This window comes from Somniosus microcephalus, chromosome 5 (genome assembly GCF_052327205.1).
Source record: "Somniosus microcephalus isolate GS21.2 chromosome 5, FLI_Smic_1.0, whole genome shotgun sequence".
NCBI lineage: Eukaryota > Metazoa > Chordata > Chondrichthyes > Squaliformes > Somniosidae > Somniosus > Somniosus microcephalus.
This window is the reverse complement of record NC_140991.1, coordinates 124,703,936-124,729,697: the sequence shown is the minus strand read 5'-3', so window position 1 is coordinate 124,729,697 and position 25,762 is coordinate 124,703,936. Positions and strand designations below refer to the sequence as shown.

General features: G+C 47.6%; 1 protein-coding gene across 1 annotated transcript in view; it reads left to right on the top strand.

Moving 5' to 3' along the window:
• The window catches only part of LOC147117295 (band 4.1-like protein 4B), a 165,474-nt gene that overhangs the window by 68,550 nt on the left and 71,162 nt on the right, over nucleotides 1–25,762 (top strand). Inside the window, exons 3-4 of the mRNA XM_085989358.1 lie at nucleotides 1,825–1,925; nucleotides 7,754–7,858. Coding sequence (XP_085845484.1) covers nucleotides 1,825–1,925; nucleotides 7,754–7,858 — 206 coding nt within the window. The remainder of the gene's footprint in view (nucleotides 1–1,824; nucleotides 1,926–7,753; nucleotides 7,859–25,762) is intronic.

Below are 25,762 nucleotides of genomic sequence, written 5' to 3'. Positions count from 1 at the left end.
GTAAAGGCTTCGCATGACTTCTTTGTTTTTGTGTTCAGTGCTCCTACTTACAAAGCCAAGCGTCCCATATGCTTTCGTAATCCCTTTATCAACTCCACCTACCACCTTCAAAGATTTGTGAATATGCACCCCCAAGTCCCCCTGTTCTTGTGCTTCCACTCAAAATAATACCATTTAGATTATACTGCCTCTCCATGTTGTTTCTCCCAAAGTGTATCACTTCACACTTATCTCTGTGTCTGCCCATTTTACCAGTCGGTCTATGTCCTCCTGAAGTCTGCCACTATCCTGCTCACTATTTACTACTTTGCCAAGTTTTGTATCATACGCAAACTTCAAAATTGTATCCCTATACCCAAGTCCAGGTCATTTAAATATAACAAGAAAAACAATGAAAAGAAAGAAAGACTTGCATTTATACAGTGTCTTTCACGACCACTGGACATTTCAAAGCGCTTATACAGCCAATGAAGTACTTTTGGAGTGTAGTCACTGTTGTAATGTGAGAAATGTGGCAGCCAATTTGCGCACAGCAAGCTCACATAAACAGCAGTGTGATAATGACCAGGTAATCTGTTTTAGTGATGTTGATTGAGGGATAAATATTGGCCAGTGCACCGGGGATAACTCCCCTGCTATTCTTCGAAATAGTACCATGGGATCTTTTACATCCACCTGAGATGGCAGACGGGGCCTCGGTTTAATGTCTCATCCGAAAAATGGCACCTCTGATAGTGCAGCACTCCCTCAGCACTGCACTGGAGTGTCAGCCTAGCTTTATGTGCTCAAGTCCCTGGAGTGGGACTTGAACCCACAACCTTCTGACGCAGAGGCAAGTGTGCTACCCACTGAGCCACAGCTGACACTGGTTGTAATAGCAACACCTGGGGGACCCCACTTGCATACTTCCCTCCAGTCAGAAAAGCATCCATTCACCAATACTCTCTGCCTCCTATCGCTTAGCCAATTATGTGCCCAAGTTACCACCATCCCCTTAATCCCATGTGCTTCTATTTTCTGAATAAGTCTGTTATGCGGTACTTTATCAAATGCCTTTTGTAAGTCCGTATATACAGCATCATCTGCATTACCTTTATCAAGCCTCTCTGTTCACCATAGAACTCAATCGGGTTAGTCAGACACGATTTGCCTTAATCCGTGCTGGCTGTCCCTTATTAACCCATGCTTTTCCAAGTGCAAATTAACTCTGGCCGTGACAATGATCTGAAGTAGTTTTCCCATTACTGACAGACTGACTGGCCTGTAGTTACCAGCTTTATCCTTCTCTCCTTTTTTGAATAGGGGTGCAACATTTGCAAACCACCAGTCCTCTGACACCACTCCCATATCCAAGGAGGATTGAAAGATTGTGGTCAGAGCTTCTGCTATCTCCACCCTTATTTCCCTCTATCCTAAGATGCATTCCATCTGGGCTAAATTTTGAGTGATGCCAACCCAGTTAGCACCTCCTTTCTATCTAATTTTATCCTATCCAATATCTCTACTCTCTCCTCTTCTTCTGTGAAGACAGATACAAAGTACTCATTCAGTAGCTCAATCATGCTCTCTGCTTCCACAAGAAAATGTCCTTTTATTGTCCCTAATAGGCCCCACCATTCCTTAACTATCCTTTCACTTTTTATAAAATATTTTTGGGTGCCCTTTTATGTCTTTTCTCATATTCTCTCTTTGCCCTTCTTATATCCTTTATCAATTTCCTCTGCACTCTCTTATGCATGGTTTTCTACTGTATTCTGTACTTGACATTTCTCAAATTTCCTTTTTCTGTTTTGTGTTTTAACATTTATTTCCTTTGTCATTCAGGGAGCTCTACCTTTGGATGTCCTATCTTTCTTCCTTATGAGAATATTCTTGGTTTGTACGTGAATTATCTCTCCCTTGAAGGCATGCCTTGTTCGAATGTGGTACCTTTAGAGTGGCACAGATGACCAGAGGACCAATGTCCTCACAACCATCCCATGCAGCACCATCTCACCTTTGGCCTTTATTACAAGAGAATTTGAGTATAAGAGTAAAGATGTCTTACTGCAATTATATAGGGCCCTGGTGAGACCACACCTGGAGTACTGTGTACAGTTTTGGTCACCTTACCTAAGGAAGGATATACTTGCCATAGAGGGAGTGCAATGAAGGTTCACCAGACTGATTCTTGGGATGGGGGGATTGTCCTATGAGGAGAGATTGAGTAGACTAGGCCTGTATTCTCTAGAATTTAGAAGAATGAGAGCTGATCTCATTGAAACATACAAAATTCTTAGAGCTTGACAGGGTAGATGCAGGGAGGATGTTTCCCCGGCTGGGGAGTCTAGAACCAGGGTCACAGTCTCAGAATAAGAGGTCGGCCATTTAGGACTGAGATGAGAAATTTCTTCACTCGGAGGGTGGTGAATCTTTGGAATTCTCTACCCCAGAGGGCTGTGGAGGCTCAGTCATTGAATATATTCAAGCTAGAGATCGATAGATTTTTGAATATTAAGGGATTCAATGGATATGGGGATAGTGCAGGAAAGTGGAGATGAGGTAGAAGATCAGCCATGATCTTATTGAATGGCAGAGCAGGCTCGAAGGGCCAAATGGCCTACTCCTGCTCCTATTTCTTATGTTCAGTACAGTCATCAGTCGGGGTCAGATGCTGGGCTAATCACTTTCCTGCAATTCACCCCTGCACCTTGGGCTTCATTTTCCTTCATTTATGCCTTATGATTTCTTAGTTCAGTTCTGTTTCAGCTGTAGCAAAGTTTGCCAAAGGATTGAGATGCCTTTTGTAGCTTTCAAGTCTTTCAGAATTGTCGTCCTCTTTAATTGTCCCCATCCCATTACATGTTACTTGAATGCAATTTTTAATTTCCCCCATTAGTGTGTTCTCTCCATCTGTCTGAATCTGAACTTGCAGCTATGCTAACGAGCGGACTCTAGAAAATTGGGTGCAAAACAGCACACTTCAAGTTGAGTATATCTGAAACCCATAGATAGCCATAAATAATGCCAATATTGGAAAATCTAGACTAGAGTCTCTGATGTGGCCCAGTCAGCACAGATTTCTAAAATGCAGGATGTGCTTGGCCAATTGTATAGATTTATTTTGAAGAACAAAATATTGGGAAGACTGAAGTCATTGTCTTTGGTCCCTACCATAAACTCCGTTCCCTAGCTATCGACTCCATTCCTCTCCTTAGCATCTGCCTGAGGCTGAACCAGACTGTTCGCAACCTTGGTGTCATATTTGACCCTGAACTGAACTTCCGACCACATCTGCGCCATAACTATGACCACCTATTTCCACCTCCATAACATTGCCCAACTCGACCCCTGCCTCAGCTCACCTGCTGCTGAAACCCTCATCCATGCCTTTGTTACCTCTAGACTTGACTATTCCAACACGCTCCTGGCTGGCCTCCCACGTTCTACCTTACGTAAACCTGAGGTCATCCAAACCTTGGTTGCCCGTGTCCTAACTCGCACATCACCCCTGTGCTCGCTGACCTACATTGGCTTCCGGTTAAGAAATGCCTCAATTTTAAAATTCTCAACCCTGTTTTCAAATTCCTCCATGGCCTCACTCCTCTGTAATCTCCTCCAGCCCCACAACCCCACGGGATATCTGCGTTCCTCTAATTCTGGCCTCTTGAGCATCTCTGATTTTAATTGCTGCACTATTGGTGGCTGTGCCTTCAGCTACCAAGGCCTTAAGCTCTGGAATACCCTCTGTAAACCTCTCTGCCTCTCTACCGCTCTTTCCTCCTTTAAGACGCTCCTTAAAACCTACCTCTTTGACCATCTGTCCTAATACCTCCTTATGTGGCTCGGTGTCAAATTTTGTTTTATAACACTCCTGTGGAGCGCCTTGGGATGTTTTACTGTTTAAAGATGCTATATAAATAGAAGTTGTTGTTGTTGAAAAATACAGAGAATAGAAAAAGGAACTGCAATGAATTTAGTTTATGTGGATTTTCCATATGTTGATTTTCCATGTGGCAAAAATAGTGGCATATGGATTTAAGGGGAATGACCGTGTGTGGTGTTAAGTGCTTTCTGTTTAGTTGTGGCCTGTCTTCTGTAAGTGGAGTAGATTCAGTAAGAGGTTGCAATTGTCATCATCAACAACAACTTGAAATTATATAGCATTTTTAACATCGGAAAATGTCCCAAGGCGCTTCACAGTAGCATAATCAGATAATAATTGACAACAAACCAAAGAGGAAGACATTAGGGCAGGTGACCAAACCCTTGGTCAAAGCAGCCTCTTAAAGGAGGCGAGAGAGGTGGAGGTAGAGGTTTGGGGAGGGAATTCGAGTTCAGGTTCTAGACGGCTGAAGGCACGGCCTTTAATGGTGGAGGAATGGAAGTGGGGGATGCACAAGAGGTCAGAGTTGGAGGAACACAAAGTTCCTGGAGGGTTCTAGGGCTGGAGGAGGTTATAGAGATAGGGAGGGATGAGAATTTTAAAATCAATGCGTTGGTGGACCGGGAGCCAATGTTGATCAGTGAGCACAGGGGTTATGGTTGAATGAGACTTGATGCAAGCTAGGATAGGGGCAGAATAGTTTCAGATCAGCTCAAGTTTAGGGAGGGTGGAAGCTGGGAGGCTGGCCAGCAGCAAATGGGCTGAGGCAATGGTGGAGACTGGAGATAATAACGAGGTGGAAGTCAGAGGGCTTTCGTGATGAAGACGATATGGGGTCAGAAATTCAGCTCCGGATCAAATAGGATGCCAAGATTGCAAACAGTCTGGTTCAGCCTGAGACAGTGGCCAAGGAGAGGAATTAAATTTGTAGTGAGGGAATGGTGATTGTGGCGGGAGTTGAAGACAATGGCTTTGGTCTTCCCAGTGTTTAATTGGAGGAAGTTTTGGCTCATCCAAGACTGGATGTCGGACAAAGACAGAGGGAATGAAGGGGTGTGATGTGGGTATTACGACATATAGATACATCATGTGGCTTCATTAGAGGGCACAGTTTCTTTGGCCTTAATATATGCAGAGATAAGAGCGAAAGAACACTTCCAGGGGAAGGTTGGTGGAAGTGCTTGTACTCTGTTAGGTAACTGACAAAGAGAGCAAGGTCTGAAAATAATTTAAGATAATGTGAAGGAAAGGCAAGTGTCATAGGTGCGTAGTATACTGATGGAATAAAAATGTGTTCTATTAAGTTAGTTGACCGGGTGAAGTCATTCAACTTCTTCTTGCATTGCCTTGAGTTGTGTGGTACGTTGCTCATGATATTGATTGGCATTGCTATCTCCTGCCATTCTTCTTGGATAGCTTGGCTGGGGACGAGGGCTGTGGTTCTCTGTCCCGAAGTGAGCTCCTCTCCTGGGTCTCGATTCCTCCATCATAATTTTTGCGACCCCAACTGAGAAATGGAGCATTCTGTGCCCTCCAGACATCTTTACAAATGCAGCAGTGCTGACTTACAAACTATGATGTCTGTTCCTTTAAGCTTCAATAGGCCTTTAAATCCTGGAGCAACACCTGATTTTCTGTCCTCCAGCAGGCAAGCTGCCAGTCATTATTCACACCAGGAGCTTACTTTCATTGTGTAAGCAATGCTGACTGCAGAAATATGTGTGAGCTACCACTGGCCAGCCAGGCATGTGCTCTTTTGATATTAACCCGTAGGATTATGCCTGTTTGGAAAATACAGGCTTCGGTCTTCATGTCACTATGGCTTAGTTAGTAGCACTTTCGTTTCTGAAACCGAAGGTTGTGGGCTCAAATCCCTACCCCTATGGTCTTGAGCAAATAATTTAGGCTGACACTTCAGCGCGGTGCTGCATTGTCAGAGGTGCTATTTTTAGGATAAGACATTAAACTGAGACCCCATCTGCCTGTTCAGGTAGAAATAAAAGATCGCTTAGCACTGCTTAAAGAGCAGGAATTTTTGTGTCCTAGCTAACATTTTTCTCTCAACCACCAGAAACTGATCATTCATTTCACTTGCTGTTCGTGGAACCTTGCTGCGCGGAAAGTATCTTCCACATTTGACCACATAACAATGGTGACTGCGTTGAAAAAGTAATCCACTGCGTGTAAAGTGTTTTGGGATATCCCAAGCATTTTTTTTCGTCTTGACTTGTACAGACACATTGGGCTGGATTTTACTTACCGAGACGAGTTGGGGGCGGGACTACTGCCTTCCGGGTTCTAGTCCCGCCCCCAGCGACGTCAGATGCACAGATTCTATTTTCCCCTGATTGGCCTTGTTAAGCCCACCCTGCGGGCTTGCTGGCCAATTAAAGGAAAGCCGGTGTCAGGTGACGTCAGTTGATGCTTCATTTGCCGGTTTTCTTAAAGGGACATGAACCATCTATTTTTGACAGATGATTTGGCAGTGTTTAACAGCATTGAGGTGCTGTGAAACACTGACAATCACTGTACAAAGGTGAGCCCTTGCACCCAGGTTCTCCAATGACTCTTCCCTTAGAATAAAACAGATGGCAGCTGCAGGTGAGGGTATAGAAGCGATTTGTCACTTCTCCCAATGAGGTAAGACCACATAAACACTTCAAAGCTTGTCACCTACAGAAAAATCTAAACACGTTAAAAATGACTTTCCCAGCATTTCCTTACCTCTGATACTCAGCAGTGTCCCATTGGATCATTCACACCACTTCTGCAGCTGTCATCTATACACAAACATTACAACAGACCTACAGCACGCCTCACTTACCCTGGCGGGGTTTCCCAACGTCGGGAAGCCCGCAGCAGAAGTCGCAACATGGGAAAAAGCCTCTTAACTGCCTGTTAACTACCTGTTAACAGGCAGTTAAGTGGCTATAATCCTCTTCCTGCCGCTAGGAGTCGGGTCCCTGCGCAAATCGGGGACCCGACTCCCGGGAATATTGGTTGGCAACTGGTTGGGAGCGGGTTCGAGACCCGCTCCCATTCTTTTGGATTTTTCCCAGCAGTCCCGCCTCCTCAGGGCTGGTAAAATCCAGCCCATTGAGTACTCCAAGGCACTATATAAATGTAACTTTGTTCTTTCCGCCTTTCACTTTATCCACATTGCAGAGAAAGATTGAAAGAAAAGTATTAGTCAAAGCATGTACATCTTTCCATTGTGTTTCTTTCTGTATTTGCTAACATAGTAAAGTAAAATAATTCAGGTTTAATCTGTTTTGATGCAGATCTGGATGATGAATTGAAATGACTAAAGATTCGATCAATGCAGTGAAATTCTGTTCTGTGCAATTGCAATGGACAACCCAGAGTGTTGCATATAAACTGTCTGATTGAACCAGACTTGCACATACTGTAATTTGATGATGGCTACACTATTACATACTGTGCACAGCAAGGAGAAGCAGGGGGGCTAATTAACAGCTTGCATGTATCAAGATAGTACTGCAGATATGACTCTTTTACATCAGGGATGCATGAATATGGATTGTCCTGTGCATTAATAATGGATATTTGTTTTGCCTTGTAAAGCATTTTTTTTGTCCTGAGTTGTACAGACACATTGAGTACTCCAAGGATTAAATTTGTATCACGGCACATGACTAATGCTGACAGTAGTTTACAGATTACATTTTAGCTGCATAGTAAATGTGTAGGAATAATATTCTTTCCTGTACGTTTCTCATTGCCTCAGTTCATTTTCAGTGCTTTAATAATGTCAGGTAGGTCATATTTAAGGTTATGTTGCTTTAGTTATTTTATTAAAAAAATTATAAGTAATTAAACTTCAAAACAACAACTTTGACTTCATATAAATGCTTTCTTTTTTTGTAGAAAAATGCAAAAGGTCAAGATCTCTTTGACCAAATTGTTTACCACTTGGACCTTGTGGAGGTAGAATACTTCAGCCTGCAGTTCATGGATGTCTTACAAGTTTCAGTAAGTGACCACCTGCTGTTTATATTAATGGAAAAGCACAAGTGAAATTGGTTTTATAAGTTGGTTGCTCCAAGGGCATGAATATAAAGCTATTTTGAATGTTGGCTATTGATATGTGTAAGACAAGAAGTTGGAAATTAAATTAGACTAATTTTGAAAAATGAAATTGTAGTTTATATTGATGCTTGATGGTGTAATGAGAGAGAATAATATCCAAAAAATGCCAAGCTGAAGAACTCAGAAATGCAGATACAGCTTAAAAAAAAACCTGATGACCAAAAAATAGAGTGTACAACTGAAAAACAGCCACAAATAGAAGCCTCTGACAAAAACCACTGCTTCAAGGCGACCAACTAAGTTGAATTAATTTTTACAAAAGCAAAATACTGCAGATGCTGGAAATCTGAAATAAAAACAGAAAATGCTGGGACTACTCAATAGGTCGGGCAGCATCTGTGGAGAGAGAAACAGTGAACATTTCAGGTCAATGACCTTGCGTCAGAACTGGAAAAAGTTAGAGATATAACAGGTTTAAGAAAATAGAGAGGCAGGGTAAGGGGAGAGTGGAGGAAAGAACAAAAAGGGAAGGTCTGTGATAAGAGTGGAAGGCAAGAGAGATTAAATGACAAAAGGGATGATGATGGATTAATTTTTATTATATTGAAATTCAGGATTTATATTTGGGATCACATTCAGTTTGTTTTTCTGTGAAAGCTGAAACCCAATAGCCTCCCATGTGACACAAGAAAAGTAGTAGTTACAATGGGAGTGTAGTGGGGCATTAACTTGTCATAAATTAAGATGTAGCTATACCTAATATTCCTACTGTTGGAATATAGGGAAAAAATCTAAAGTACACAGTACAAATTTTGAACTGTGGATTTAGAAGTTTTCATGGGGGAAGTGAGCTCGGATGATGCAAAATGTAGGGAGCTCTGGGAATATACCTCCCAATGAACTTTGATTTCTGACATGTTTTTGTGCATTTTCCAGCTGTGATTCAGCAATGTGAAGCTAAAATAGTTTATTCTGGAATAGTTCTGTGTTAATGCACTGGACAGGCCCCGCTCCTTCCTTAAATCAGTATCCAATGTTCACGGCCCAGATTACCAGCTCTCTCTCTCTCTCTCTCTCTCTACTGGAGAGGATCTGGTGGCATGGCCTTGAGAGTGGTTTCTCAGACCCAGTGTCAAGCCCTGCAGGTTATCCTAGAAATGGGCAGTTTGTGGAAGAACTAGGTGACTGACACTTAGTGCACCTCAGCATGGAAGCAAGGGCAAGCTACTCAGGGCAGTGGCAGCAGGCTGATGTACAGGTGGCCTGTGGAGGGCAAAGTCATTTTTTGGCTGTGACTCTGGAAGAAATTGATTGGTCTTCTCTGGGCACCAGAAAGTGGCTGATGGAGGGGTGTTCAAGGTTACTCGTCCCGAGGGAATTTCACTGGAGAAGCCATAGATAGACTGTTGGAAATGCAGTGCCGGTGGCAGACCATATTTTTTTGGGCATATCTCCAGGAGGAACTCCTGATTTCCTTCCCAAAAGGTCAAGAGCAGGCGTTCAAAACAGTGCCTGAATAGTGGTGATGTACCAAGCGGAACTGAAGATAGGGTGCACAGAAACGTAGCATGCATAATAGTGGCAACAGGTTTCAGACAGCATCTCCAACAAGCAGCATCTGATTTTTCAGGATAAACATGAGTTGAAAGGGGCGGAGGAGAGATAGCCCAGCAGATAGAATCCCATGTTATGGTCTTAAGATACAGCATCTTGAATGTAGAACACTTTCTGGTCATATCTCTAGGGCAGAGAGGCCAATCTTCTGTGGGTAACGTGTGACTGTAAGAGCCAGCAGAGGCACATCAATGGGTACTGGGGATCCCACCCCAGGAACCAGAGAGAGATCGCTTCAAATTAGCAGTGGGACCGGGGTAAGGCATTCTCGCTGTCCACTGATTTAAATTCATAACTGCAAACAGGGGCTCCAAATACTGGTCGTTCGAAGGGTGAACAGTTGACATGTTTGTATACCCAACTGGAGAGGTATTTGGCATTGATCAGTGTCGGCCCAAGGGCTTTACCTAACTGTAGTTACCTGAGCTGTTGCCATAGCAATGGCATCAATGCACTGCTCTCTAGAACGATGGGCCGAAGGGCCTCTTTCTGTGCTGTAAAACTCTATGACATGCATGGGATAAAAGTCTTTATGGTAAATGTTTTAAATGCTTGACTGCCAAACCTAAGCTTATGTTTGCCACTCGGTGAAGCATTATGGTGGATGCCATTGATGTGGAGAACTTTCTATGTCTTTTTTTTTGCTTTGTTATCCATATCTGTTTGAGTCTGCTGCTACCCCTATAGGTTGAGAGAGTGTGATACCATGTTAATGCAGGCTTATACACCTTAATGAAAATGTATCATCTTAAATATTGTACAGTGTTTTCACACTTTCTGAGCAGCATGGTTAAGCTCTGGGATCATTAATAGGAAGCTGCCTCTTGACCTGTAGTAATACTAGGAAAGCAGGAGAGAGTGAGCAGTTGAAGCATATTGGACCATGTTGGACCCAATACACTTAATGAGCATAGTTGCAACTAAATTTAGAGATTAAACCCTTAAGCCTTTTCAAAGGCTTTATTGTGTAAAGCTCAGAGTAAACTCAAATTCCACCATCTTCATTTCAGCAATTTTTTATCATTTGTTTACCAGCAGGAATTCCTGACTTGCATGTCTAGGCTGCATTTATTGACCGTCATTAGTTGTCGTGAAATTGGCCTCCTTAAAATGCTGTTCATGTGCTGGTGGTGCTCCCACAATGGGGTTAGGTAGGGAATTCCGGGATATTGACCCAGTGACCATAAAGGAATGGTGATATTTGTCCAAGTCAGGGTGTTGTGTGACTGGAATGAGAACTTGGATGGTGGATTTCCCATAATCTTGCCGGTCTTGTCCTTCAGGGTGGTAGACGTTATCTGGCTGTGAGGTGCTGTTGGAATAAGCTTGGCTGAAGTACTATACTGCAGCTGCAGTATGCCGGTAGTGGTTATTGAGTTCAGTGGCAGGGGTGCCAATCAAGTGGATTGTTTAGTCCTGTATGTTGTTGCGCTTCTTGATTGTTGCAGCTGTATCCATCCAGACAAAATGGAGAGTAGGGGTTAAAGCTAGTTACTCCGACTGAGGGAAGGTGGGAAGTGTTATTTCACAGGGACTGGTGCTGTGACTTAGACACTTCTTAATGTTGTGGAGTGAACCAAATTAACTGGACACTGGTATCTATGATGGAGACCTTGGGAGGAGGCCAACTAGGATCATGCACTTGGCACCTCTGGCTGAAGACACCTGCAAACGCTTCAGCTGTATCTTTTGGATTCACATGCTAGGTTTTGCCACGGTTGAAGATGGGGAGGTTCATAAAGCCTTTTCCTCCTGATGGTTGCCAGATTGTCCACCACCATGGTGTAGTACTAGATGTAGTACAGCTACAGAGTTCTGATACGTTGGTTGTAGCAACACTTAGCTCTGTGTCTAGCCTGCTGCTATTTGTGTCTGGCATGCTATGTTGGTAGCTTCACTTGATTGGTCCCTCATTCTAAGCTGCAAGCCTCGTGCTGCTCCTGGCACATCCTTCTGCACTCCCCAGTGGCCTCCTGGCTTGATGGTGATGATGAGAGTGAGGGATATGCTGGGCCATGAGGATACAGATTGTGGTGGTGTACAATTCTGCTGCTGCTAATGGACCACACCACCTCCATGGACACTCAGCTTTGGGCTGCTGGATCTGTTCTTCGTCTGCCCCATTTATCATAGAATCTTACAGCAAAACAGGAGGCCATTCCATCTATTGTGCCTGTGCCGGCTCTTTGAAAGAGCTGTCCTATTTAGTCCCACTCCACTGCCCTTTCCCCATAGCCCTGCAGTTTTCTCCCCTTCATGTATTTATCCAATTCCCTTTTCAAAGTTGCTATTGATCTGCTTCCACCACTCTTTCAGGCAGTGCATTCTAGATCATCATAACTCGCTGCGTAAAAAAAATTCTCCTCATTTCACCTCACCTCTGGCTCTTTTGCCAATTATGTAAATCTGTGTCCTCTGGTTACCAACCCTTCTGTCACTGTAAACAATTTCTCCTTATTTACTCTATCAAAATCCTTCATGATTTTGAACGCCTTATTAAATCACCCCTTAACCTTCTCTGCTGTAAGGAGAACAATCCCAGCTTCTCTAGTGTCTCCACACAACTGATGTCCCTCATCCTAGATACCATTCTAGTAAATCTCCTCTACACCCTCTCCAAGGCTTTGACATCCTTCCTAAAGTGTGATGCCCACAATTGGACACAATACTCGAGCTGAGGCCCGACAAGTGATTTAGGAAATCTTCTTTGCATTTGTATTCTATCCCTCTGTTTATAAAGCCAAGGATCCCAGATGCTTTTTTAACAGCCTTATCAACTTGTTCTGCCACCTTCAGAGACTTCTGTAAGTAAACGGCCAGGTCTCTCCTGTATCCCCTTTAAAATTGTATCATGGTAGTAGTGTCACACCCACATGATGGTGGGTGTCTTCACTTGGAAAATGAGACTTTGTCTTCACAAGGACTGTGTCGCGATTATAGCTATCAATGCAGTTGTGGACAGATGTGTCTATGAAAGGTAGATTGGTGACAACAGGGTCAAATAGGTTACTCCCTTATGTATGTTCCCTCACCAGCTGATGCAGGACCAGCCTAGCAACCATGCCCTTCAGGGCTTACCCAGTTCAAACAGTCATGGTACTGCCAAGCCACTCATGGGACTGCTCTTGGAGGTCTTTGCAAGGTTACCTGTGCTGGGATTGCCTGAGCCTTTCCTTGTCTTGTCACGGTTGAGTCGGCATATGCAGTTTAGCTGTACTCCGCCAACTTGTGGTAATGTGATAATGACCAGGTAATCTGTTTGTGATGTTGATTGAGGGATAGCTCCCCCGCTCTTCTTCAAAATAGTGCTATGGGATCTTTTAGGGTCACCTGAAAGAGCAGACGGGACCTCAGTTTAATGTCTCATCCGAAAGATGGCACCTCTGACAATGCAGCACTCCCTCAAGACTGCACTGGAGTGTCAGCCTAGATTTTTGTGCTCATGTCTCTGGAGTGGGACTTGAACCCACAACCTTCTGACTTGGAGGCGAGAGTGCCATGGCTGAGCGTTGTCCTGATTCGATGTCCGTGTTGCTTGCAATGGGTCAGCAAGGCAGAGTTTTGCCATCTGCACTGAGGATACCTGTAGCCAACTTGCAACATGGGGAATAACAACAGAAAATACTGGGGGGAAACTCAGCAGGCCAGGCAACATCTGTGGAGAGAAATTAGAGTCAACGTTTCAGGTCAAAACCCTTTATCAAGACTAAAGAGGCACAGGGAATGAAATAGATTAAGAGGCCGGGCTGGGAGAGAACAAAAGAGAAGAGACATTAAGAGGTATTCAAAACGAGACGAGATGGTGGTAAGACTAGTGGAGACAAAAGACAGCTCTAGATTAGGTGTGAAATGCGCTGGCAGAATGGGAGACAGCTGCCATGTGGGAGAGAGAAAAAAAAGGAAAGGGGGGGGGAACCAAAACAAAGGTGTGGATAAAAAAATAAGTAAAAATGTAATAGGGGCCGAGGTTATGATCTGAAATTGTTGAAATCTATATCGAGTCCGGAAGGCTGTAAAGTGCCTAATCGGAAGATGAGGTGCTGTTCCTCGAGTTTACGTTGAGCTTCCGTGGAACGATTCAAGAGGCCAAGGACGGTGAGGTCCGAGTGGGACTGGGGCGGTGAATTAAAATGACAGGCGACCGGAAGCTCGGGGTCACCCTTACGGACTGAACGGAGGTGTTCCGCAAAGCGATCACCCAATCTGCGTTTGGTCTCCCCAGTGTAGAGGAGACCGCATCGTGAGCAGCGAATACAGTAGACTAGATTGTAAGAAGTACAAGTAAATCGCTGTTTCACCTGGAAAGGGTGTTTGGGGCCCTGGACAGTGGGAAGGGGGTAGGTATAAGGGCAGGTATTACAACTCCTGCGCTTGCACGGGAAGGTGCCAGGCGAAGGGGAAGGGGTGCGGGGGGTGATAGAGGAGTGGACTAGGGTGTCTTGGAGGGAGCGGTCCCCAAGGAATGCTGAAAGGGGAGGGGAAGATGCGTTTGGTGGTGGGATCACTTTGGAGGTGGCGGAAATGCCGGAGGATGATCCGTTGAATGTGGAGGCTGGTGGGGTGAAAGGTGAGGACAAGGGGAACCCTATCGTGATTCCGGGAGGGAGGGGCAGAAGTGCGGGAGATGGAACGGACACGGTCGAGGGCCGTGTCAACCACGGTAGAGGGGAATCCTCAGTTGAGGAAAAAGGAAGACATGTCGGAAGCACTGGTGTGGAAGGTGGCATCGTCGGAGCAGATGCGGCGGAGACTGAGAAACTGGGAGAATGGAATAGAGTCCTTACAGGAGGCGGGGTGGGAGGAAGTGTCGTCCAGGTAGCTGTGGGAGTCAGTGGGCTTGTAGTGAATATTGGTCAATAACCTAGCTCCAGAGATGGAGACGGAGAAGTTGAGGAAGGGAAGGGAAGAGTCAGAGATGGACCATGTGAAGGTGAGGGAAGGGTGGAAATTGGAGGCAAAGTGAATGAAATTGTCTAGTTCAGGGCGATAGCAGGAAACGGCACCGATACAGTCATCAATGTATCTGAAAAAGAGGTGAGGGAGGGGACCTGAGTAGGACTGGAACAAAGAGTGTTCCACATATCCCACGAAAAGGCAGGCATAGCTAGGACCCATGCGGGTACCCATAGCAACACCTTTGATTTGGAGGAAATGAGTAGAGTTAAAGGAGAAGTTGTTCAATGTGAGAACAAGTTCAACCAGGCGGAGGAGAGTGGTGGTGGATGGGGACTGGTCGGGCCTCTGTTCAAGGAAGAAGCGGAGCACCCTCAGGCCATCCTGGTGGGGGATGGAGGTGTAGAGGGATTGTACGTCCATGGTGAAAAGGAAGCGGTTGGGGCCAGGAAACTGGAAACTGTTAAAGTGGCGGAGGGCGTCCGAAGAGTCGCGGATGTAGGTGGGAAGAGACTGGACAAGGGGAGAAAAGATAGTCGAGACAGGAAGAGATAAGTTCCATGGGGCAAGAACAACATGGGGATTTCACTCACAGTAGTTGGCATGGTCACTAAATACTGCCATCAATTGTTATAGCTATGGCTTATTTTCAGCAATTGCTGTTATTTATTACCCTCTATACAGTCTTGCAAAGGATGAAAACTGGTGCGAACCTTTAAAAAGCCTCCAATGATTTTATCCCCATATATGCAGCCACTTAAAGGTAAATGGCTGAATCCCTTTAAGATGAAAAAGCATGTTTAAATGATATTCGTGTGGTATTGCAGCATCCAGTGAGCCAGCACATTACTAGTTCAGAACTTGGCCTTGCCCAATGATCCTGGTGTTTTTTTTTAGCCAAGACGACTTAATTATTCCTTTAGTTGTCATTTTAAACATTCTGCTTACATTATCATTATTTACATTTGTGTGAAAGTACAGATTACTGAATGCAGTAGTCTTTCATTTGAATAATTCAAGGTTGGAGACAGTGAAATCTTTGGGGAGACCAAACGCAGATTGGGTGACCGCTTTGCGGAACACCTCCGTTCAGTCTGTAAGGGTGACCCCGAGCTTCCGGTCGCCTGTCATCTTAATTCACCGCCCCATTCCCACTCGGACATCACCGTCCTTGACCTCTTGCATTGTTCCACGGAAGCTCAACGTAAGCTCGAGGAACAGCACCTCATCTTCCGATTAGGCACTTTGCAGCCTTCCGGATTCAATATCGAGTTCAACAATTTCAGATCATAACCTCGGCCCCTATTACATTTTTACTTATCTTTTTTCCACCCCTTTGTTTTGGGTTTTCCCTTCCCCCCGCTTTCCTTTTTTTTCTCTCTCCCACATGGCAGCTGTCTCTCATCCTGCCAGTACACTTCACACCTAATCTCAGCTGTCTTTTGTCTCCACTGTCCTATTACCATCTCGTCTGGTTTTGAATACCTCTTAATGTCTCTTTACTTCTTTTGTTCTATCACAGCCCTGCCTTCAATCTATTTCATTTCCTCTCCAGTTTTGAAAAAGGGTTCACCCGAAACGTCAACTTTAATTTCTCTCCACGGATGTTGCCTGGCTTGCTGAGTTTTTCCAGCATTTTCTGTTATTTTTTCGGATTTCCAGCATCTGCAGTATTTTGCTATCTCAATCTTTATTGTATTCTATCCAGTTCCCAGAACTATGTCAGTGCTCCAATGACTACGTTTTAATGACTTCACTGTGCTAGTTTACATTTCTATTTCCCTGTCTCATTTCCACACATATATAAATATTTCAAAATGGGCAGTTTGGGATGCAACTAAAATGCCACCTGTTACCAGAAACTAGTTGTAAACCTGCATGCCAGCATCAATAAAATGTATTGATGTTTTGTCAATACTTGGAATGCTGATGAGTCATTCGTTTCGGAATTAAACTAGCTCTATGAAAAGATATTAAAATGTATTTCGGACAGATCCATGCACACCAATAATTTGAACTTGAATCCCACTAACAATTTTTTGAAGTTGGCATTCAAAATCTTCGTGAGGTGACAACTACTTTATGTAAAGACATCAACGCACTTTCTACATTTACTATAGGTCACTCTGAAATAAAATTGAGCAATAAATCATTTTAGTATCTTATAACACAACACTTGAGGTATTGATCATTTGTGGTAAGTCTTTCAAGTATAGAGTTTGCAATACTTGAGTCAGACCTGCACAACTCCTCATGTATCTGTAAAGCGTGTGAGTTGTGTATCTATAAGGCTTCTGATATTGAGTTTGCACTTGAACAAAGTGAATCCAGGGATGACTACCCAGCCAATCTGTTCTCGTATTACCTGGTTAATAATCCAATTTACAATCCACACATGGTACACGGTGGTGCAGCGTCTTCGAAAAATAAAGCTCGGCGAGTGGAGTGATTGGATGTGGAATCTGTTAGATCCGTGGTTCAGTGGATAAATAATTACACGGATGCTGTACATAAACAAATAACAGGTCTTTACTGGAGAAGGGTAATCTCTAGACTGGGGTACAGAGGAATGCGCACAGCTTAGATACCGGTGTGGTTACTGCCGGTACTACAGTATACAGGAGCTGTAAAAAGTAGTTCTGACTTAAAGCACATAGACTACAATTCCTCCCTTTTTAGATTAATGATACCCCCTTAATATTCAAATAACAATTACATTTTTACATGTACATTCAATAACAAAAGTCCATTTATAGATTCAGTCTTTGGGGCGGCTTCCTGACCCTTTCGGGATAGCGCCTTTCCGGAGGTTCTTGTTCTTGGTGCAGAGGCGATTCTGACCCCCTTTCATCGGGTAGTTCATCGGGTTCCACTGCTACTGGGTCTGAAGTAGATGCTATCGCTATGTCGGGTTCATCCCCAGGTACTCGAGACATGGGGTTGACACATTCCTGTGATGCTAAGATCTGATCGACGTGGCGTCTCACAATGTTCTCCCCGACATCTACTGTGTACATTAATGGCCCCTGCCTTGTACATATCGTTCCGGGTTGCCACTTCTCTGTTCGATAGTCCCGGGCCAAGACTGGTTGCCCTACATTGAAGCTCCTTGTCGGCTTCTCGTTGATGTGCTGGAATTGTTTGTCCTCAACATTTCTTCACACATTTGGTCTGAGCAAGTCCAAACGAGATCTCAACCTTCGGTTAAAGAACATCATGGCCAGTGTCTGGTTGGTAACTGCATGTGTTGCGTTTTGGTAGGCTAATAAGAAATTGTCCATCTTATGCTGTAGTGGAATTTCCTCGTCGCACATGGCCTTTATCGCCTTCTTAAAGGTTTGTACGAACCTCTCAGCCAATCCATTGGTGGCTGCATGATACGGGGCGGATGTGTAATGCCTTACCCCATTCCTTTTCATGAATTTTTGGAACTCGTCGGACACAAACTGTGGTCCATTATCAGAGCAGATCTGCTCTGGCAAACCGTTTCTGGCAAATATGGTCCGTAGGACTGCAATCGTTTTCTCTGTAGTGGTTGAAGACATCTTTATCACCTCAGGCCACTTTGAATGAGCATCCACTGCTATTAAGAACATTGAGTCCATGAATGGACCAGCAAAATCAATGTGCACCCGTTGCCATGGAGAGGAGGGCCACTCCCATGGGTGTAGAGGGGCATGTGGTGCATTTTGGACCTTCTGGCATCCTAAGCAGCTCTTAGTTAGGTCTTCGATTTGTTGATCGATTCCCGGCCACCACACATAAGCCCTAGCTAGGCTTTTCATTTTCACTCCCCTCCAGATGACCTTCATGTAGCTCATTTAGCACTCTCTCCCTTAACTTGGGTGGAATCACCACTCTGGATCCACACATCACTGTCCCCTGGCATACTGACAGCTGTTCTCTTCTGGATGAGAATGCTGGCAACAGTGAGTCGCCATGTGTTGGCCATCCCCTCACCGTCAATTCATATACCCGTGACAGCGTCGGATCATTGCGGGTCTCCTTCTCTATATCTGCGTTTGTTACTGGCAATCGTTCAATTATCGACGAATAAAATATCTCGATAAGGTCCACTGCTGGTGCTTCCTCCACAGTAGGCAGTGGCAGACACGATAGCCCATCAGCGTTCCCATGCTGTCTCGTGCCTTTATATTCTATTTCATATTGATTCGCCCCTAGAAACAGGGACCATCTTTGTAACCGCTGTGCAGTCATCACTGGCACGCCCTTCTTAGGATTAAAGATGGAGACAAGTGGTTGGTGGTCAGTCAGCAAGGTGAACTTCTGTCCATGCAGATAGTGGTTGAATTTTTTTACTCCCCATACTAGGCTGAGTGCCTCCCTGTCAATCTGGGCGTAGTTGCGCTCGGCTGAGGTTAGTGACCGAGACGCAAAGGCTACTGGCCTCTCCAACCAGTCTGGGAATTTGTGCGACAGCACCGCTCCAATGCCGTAGGGTGATGCATCACATGCCAAACGAATTGGTAGTGCTGGGTTGAAATGGGCCAACACCTCTTTTGATGTGATCAATTCTTTACACTTCTGGAAAGCTCGTCTACGTTCGTCATCCCACTTCCATGGTACCCCCGTTTGCAGTAGGGTGTTCAGCGGGTGTAATACCGTAGACAAATTTGGTAAGAACTTGTGGTAGTAGTTTACCAGCCCGAGGAACGACCTCAGTTGTGACACATTTTCCGGTGCTGGAGCCTTGACTACTGCCTCAATCTTTTCAGGGGACTTATGTAACCCCTCTTCATCGATGACGTGGCCACAATACGAGATCTGTTTCTGGAAAAACTTGCACTTGTGGCGATTAGCTCGTAGCCCATACTCCTTTAATCTGGTGAGCACCTTCTCCAAGTTGGTGAGGTGATCACCGTCATTTTCGCCCGTGACCAAGATGTCGTCCAAATAACACTGGGTCCCTGGAATCCCTTGCAGAACCTGATCCATCGCCCTTTGCCAGATAGCCGGAGCCGAGGCTACTCCAAACACCAGCCGGTTGTATTGATAGAGACCTTTATGGGTGTTGATCGTAAGGTAATATTTCGAAGCTGCTTTTACCTCCATTTGCAAGTACGCCTGGGCTAGATCAATTTTGGTGAAGCGTTTACCACCAGATAGCGAGGCGAAAATATCCTCAATTCGTGGAAGCAGATATTGCACCGTGTGAAGGACTGGGTTCACTGTCACCTTAAAATCCCCACAGATGCGGACCTTCTTTGCTTCCCCAGGCGTATTACTCAACGACCTCTTCATTACAGGAATGATGGGTGTAGCCCACTCGCTCCAGTCCACTTTGGACAGTACTCCTGAACGTTCCAACCCTTCCAGCTCTGCTTCAACCGCTGGTCTGATCGCATAAGGCACTGGTCTGGCCTTCAGAAACTTTGGGCTTGCATTATCCTCTATTTTAATTGTTGCTGTTATTCCTTTTAGTGTTCCTAGTCCCTCCTGGAACACTTCTTTTGCGTCAGTGAGCATTTTTGACAGTCGTCCAGGTGTGACGTCGTCATCCTTTTTGGCCTCCACCTTCAGTGCCTGTATGGAATGCCAATCTAAATGTATCTTCCGGATCCATTCACATCCTAGCAGTGGTGGTCCTCCATTTGGCAATACATATATATCCATTTTAGGTATTTCCTGACCTTTATATGTCACTTTCACCCTTATTTTTCCTTTGGGGTAGACTTTTTGCCCCGTATACGTCTTCAAGACAATCTCTGTAGCTTTCAAGGGTATGTGTGAAAATAGCCGCTTGTAGTCTCTTTGATTTATTACTGTTAGAGCTGACCCTGTGTCCAATTCCATTTCCACTTGGACTCCGTCTATCTTGAGTGTAACCCAGATAGTCTGGTGATCCTCCATTTCGGTCACATTATGTAGTTTCAGACAACCCAGCTCCTTGCTTCCGGAGTCTGTGTCACTTTTCTGTTCGTCTGAACCACTGTCCATCACCTAGTGTACCTTTTTGTACTTCTCCTGTGGAGATTTCTTACTGTTGGTTTTCTTCCCAGACCTGCAGACTCTTGCTATGTGTCCTGCTCTCCCACACTGTCTGCACACTTGGTCCTTGAACCAACAATCTTTCTGGACAAGTGTTGTTCTGCCGCAGCGATAGCACTTCCCTGTTCCATAGGTCATTTCGTTGGTGCCATATTCTTGCGGTCTCCGTTGTATCTCTGCAGCGCCCCTTGCGGCTGCTTCGTGTGATACTGCCATACTGAAAGCTTTGTCCAGCGTAAGGTCCTTTTCTGATAGAAGCCGTTTCTGGGTTCCTTCACTTTGTAGCCCACACACAAACTTGTCCCTTAACGTGTCTGCTCGTCCCGCTCCAAACTGGCAGTATTTCAATAGCTTGCGCAGTTCCGTTAGGTACTCAGCATTGCTTTTGTCTTTGTGTTGGTTCCTTTTATGGAACTTAAAACATTCTGCTATCAGCAGCGGTGTGGGGTTTAAGTGGTCCTGTAGGATTTCTACTATGCTTTCGAAATTCTTGTTTACCGGCTTCTCTGGGGTTATTAGATTTCGCAGTAACCCATAAGTTTTTGCACCCATGGAATTTAACAGAACCAGTGCTTTATTAGCATCTGGCACTTCATTCGCCCTGCAGTACACCTCAATACGTTCCACATATGTCGCCCAATCTTCGACTTCATTGTCGAACGTAGAGATACTGCCACTCTTCGGCATCCTTGGTTGTGCGTTAACTATCACCAATGGCGCCTCCCGCGCTTCCCCTTCTTCTCCGCTGGCACAAAATGGCGCCTCCCGCGCTTTCCTTCCTTCCCGCGCTTGCCCGTCTTCTCCGCTGTGGCTTCGCAAAATGGCGTCTCCCACGCTCTTCCTTCTCCGCAGCTCAATGGCGCCTCCCGCGCTCTCCCTGCTTCTCCGCGGCTCAATGGCGTTTCCCCTTGCTTCGCCCCGCGGACCCTGATCAGCCCGTGATCCCTGGCTGTGCTCTGCGCGTTCTTCCCTTGATATTTGTCGACGCCGCTCAGTCTAGAACCCGGCTGTTTCTTACCCTCTCTCCGGTTTGCAGTATTTTTCCTCGATGCCGCTCGGTGATCAACCCCTGGCTGCGCCCTGCTCTCTTCACCCTCTTCTTACCCCGTCGACGCTGCTCGGCTCTCTCTCTGTGCCGTCGGTCGGCTCCAGCCGCCGCTGCTCGGGAAGGGTCTGCTCTCGACCTGTCGTCGGTCTCTTACTGCTCGTTGTGGCTGGGGAACCAAACCCGGCTCTCCACAGCCTCCCCAGCGAAGTTGGATCTCTGCCTGACTGCTGGGCGGTTGCTCGCGGTCGACGCCCGTGTTCCTGGACTCGACTTTTTTTTTGTTTTATGTTGCAGGTAGATTCGCATCGACACTCGTCGCCACTGTTAGATCCGTGGTTCAGTGGATAAATAATTACACGGATGCTGTACATAAACAAATAACAGGTCTTTACTGGAGAAGGGTAATCTCTAGACTGGGGTTCAGAGGCATGCGCACAGCTTATATACCGGTGTGGTTACTGCCGGTACTACAGTATACAGGAGCTGTAAAAAGTAGTTCTGACTTAAAGCACATACACTACAGAATCCATCTGCAATCATTGACATTCTGAGTTACTAAACTCAACCATGTCTTCCTGCTCTAGTGCTTCCACTCTATAACTTAATTTATAACACTTTATTCTGTCATTCCCAGCCCCCTCTCCTCCATGGGCCTCTAAGTAACTTATTTGTAGCTGCTGCTCCCAGCCATGGAAAACCCCTCTATTCGTGCAATGGGAAGTGTAACATTACTGAAAACAATACAGTGAATGTAAGGCACCATCTGTCGTGCTACAAAGACTGGGTTAACTCTGCCTCTTGTAACATCAATAGAATTCAGTCTGGGAGGTAAAAAGACAGATCAGAGAGGGCATGAAAAGATGAGAACTGGAGCCTGGGAAGTGAACTCCAAGTCTGAATCTGGGCATCTTGGCGACAGAGGACTGAGCTGAATATTCAGGAGCCAAATTGAAAGTTAGAAATAAGGATAGGGAGGTGGAAAGGGACAAGGAGAGAAGGGGAATTGTGGTGGAAAGAAGGCAGATAAAATGAATTACAGAAAACCATTAGGGAAAAATGAAGATGACTTTGAGTGTTCTGTTGATAGGTGTAAGTATCTGCAGCTAGGCTAGGTGACCATACGTCCCCGTTTTCCGAGGACAGTTCCTGGATGGGGTAGTGTGTCCCCGGGCAAACAGTGTCCCCGGTTCTCAAAACTTGTCCCCAGATAGACTAGAGCTATAGTCATTGGAATATTTGCCTATCATATCATTAGACAGAATCACAGTTTCAGGTCAGTGGACCGAGCAGTGTTATTGTATCTATCTATATATATAAATAAATCGGTACATCTGTCAGTCTGTCAGTGTATGCGCTCGAAAGTTACAGGGCGTACCTACGCGCGCGTTACCTCCAAAGAAAGCTTACGCTTCCGAGGCGGTTTTAAGCGTATTTACGTTTCGGCCGGGCTAAAATCGCGCCTGCGGTATCCCAAAAACCTTCAACGTTCCGCTCATTAGCATCTCATTATCCGCTCATTAGCGACAGAGTGACCTCGAGGTCGACCAATCGTACGGCGGCTTGCTGCTGCGTGCGGCCGGGCCCTCCTACGGTCGAGTGACGGGACGATTGACCAATCCTACGCTTTGGTGACCTGACGGTCGACCAATCGGTGCGTGTGTGGCCGGGCCTTATCGTTCTGAACCGAGGTGAGTCGCCGCCATCTTGATTCCAAACTTTTCCTTTTTCCCGCTTTCTGCGTCTTTAAAAAAAACGTTGCTTTTAAAACACATATTGTTTTTTAAAAAAAAATGATTTAGAAACGAATTAACTTATCTAATCTCATTAATTTTCCTACCTTTCCCCGTTTTTCCAGGTAGGCCTCGAAGCCTCGGCTTCTCCTTCGCACCCACGCCCGAGCTAGGCACCTCCCGGCCCCACTCGAAGGCTGGAGGGCCGAGCCTCAGCCCAGCGCCGCTAGGGTGCGCGCGCAGCAGGAGCTGAGACGCGGCGTCTCTCTCTGGCTCGGCCGGGGGGCGGGGCTTGCTGAGCGTCAAGCGTCACCTTGGCAACCGGCCCCCCGGCCATCTCGCACAGCCGCAATCGGCGGTCTTCACCTCGGGGTGGGCGCGACCCTCTGCGGGGGCCGCGACCCTCGGGGGGGGGGCCGCCAAGCGTCACCCTGGCAACCGGCCCCCCGGCCGTCTCGCACAGCCGCAATCGGCGGTCTTCACCTCGGGGGGGGCTGCGACCCTCGGGGGGGGGGGGCCACGACCCTCGGGGGGGGCCCCCCCGCACTCCCTGCCCTCCCTCCCCCGCCCCCCCTCCCCTCCCTCCCCCCCGCCCCCCCCTCCCCTCCCTCCCCCCCGCCCCCCCTCCCCTTCCCCCCTCCCCTTCCCCCCCACTCCCCCTCCCCCTCCCCCCCTTCCCTTCCCCCCTTCCCTTCCCCCCTCCCCCTTCCCTTCCCCCCCCGCCCTTCCCTTCCCCCCCGCCCCCCGCCCTCCCTTCCCCCCCCGCCCTCCCTCCCTCCCTCCCCGCCCTCCCTCCCCCCCACCCCCCCTTCCCCTTCCCGCCGCCCCTTCGCCCCCCCCTTACCCCCCCCGCCCCCCCCTTCGCCCCCCCTTCTCCCCCCTCCCCTTCCCCCCCTTCTCCCCCCCTGCCCCTACCCCCCTCCCTTCCCCCCGCCCCTTCCCCCCTCCCATCCCCCCGCCCCTTCCCCCCCTCCCTTCCCCCGCCCCTTCCCCCCCTCCCCCCTCCCCCCCACCCCCTCCCCCCTCCTCCCCGCCCCTTCCACCCCTCCCCCCCACCCCTTTCCCCCCCTCCCTTTCCCCCCTCCCTTTCCCCCCTCCTCCCTTCCCCCCCTGCCCTCCCTTCCCCCCCGCTCTCTTCCCCCCACCCGCTCTCTTCCCCCCACCCGCTCTCTTCCCCCCACCCGCTCTCTTCCCCCCACCCGCTCTCTTCCCCCCACCCGCTCTCTTCCCCCCACCCGCTCTCTCTCTTCCCCCCCCCCAGTCGCTCTCTCTCTCTCTCGTCCAACAACAACATGCCCTCGAAAAAGCCTCGCACCGCCGGGCACTTCAGCTACTCTATATATATAAATCGTTACATCTGTCTGTCATTCTGTCTGTCATTCTGTCTGTCATTCTGTCTGTCATCGCCTGTGCGTCTGTCGGGCTATGCGCTCGAAAGTTACAGGGCGTACCTACGCGCGCGTTACCTCCAAAGAAAGCTTACGCTTCCGAGACGGTTTTAAGCGTATTTACGTTTCGGCCGGGCTAAAATCGCGCCCGCGGTATCCCAAAAACCTTCAACGTTCTGCTCATTAGTATCTCATTATCCGCTCATTAGCGACAGAGTGACCTCGAGCTCGACCAATCGTACGCCGGGTTGCTGGCGTGTGCCGCCGGGCCAATCGGTGCATGTGTGGCCGGGCCTTATCGTTCTGAACCGAGGTGAGTCGCCGCCATCTTGATTCCAAACTTTTCCTTTCTTTTTCCCGCTTTCTGCGTCTTTAAAAAAAACGTTGCTTTTAAAACACATATTGTTTTTTAAAAAAATGATTTAGAAACGAATTAACTTATCTAATCTCATTAATTTTCCTACCTTTCCCCATTTTTCCAGGTAGGCCTCGAAGCCTCGGCTTCTCCTTCGCACCCACGCCCGAGCTAGGCACCTCCCGGCCCCACTCGAAGGCTGGAGGGCCGAGCCTCAGCCCAGCGCCGCTAGGGTGCGCGCGCAGCAGGAGCTGAGACGCGGCGTCTCTCTCTGGCTCGGCCGGGGGAGCGGGGCTTGGTCAGCGTCACGGTTACCCTGGCAACCGGGCCCGCTGGCCGTCTCTCAGAGCCGCAATCAGGCTCGGCCGGGGGGGGGGCGGGGCTCGGCTGCCGGCCGTCTCTCAGAGCCGCAATCGGGCTCGGCCTGGGGGGGGGCGGCGGGGCTCGGAGAGCGGGGCTCTCGGCCGGGGGGTGCGGGGCTCGGAGAGCGGGGCTCTCGGCCTGGGCCCCCCCCGCCCATTCCCTCCCCGCCCCCCCCTTCCGCCCTCCCGCCCCCGCCCCCCCCTTCCCGCCCACCCCTTCCCGCCCCCCCTTCCCCCCCGCCGCCGCCCCTTCCCCCCGCCTTCCCCCCGCCCCCCTTCCCCCCCGCCCCCCTTCCCCTTCCCGCCTCCCCCCCGCCCCCCTTCTCCCCCCCGCCCCTTCCCCCCCGCCGCCCCCCCTTCCCCCCTCCCTTCCCCCCTTGCCCCCCGTCCCTTCCCCCCTCCCTTCCCTTCTCTCCCCTCCCTTCTCTCCCCTCCCTTCCCCCCCGCC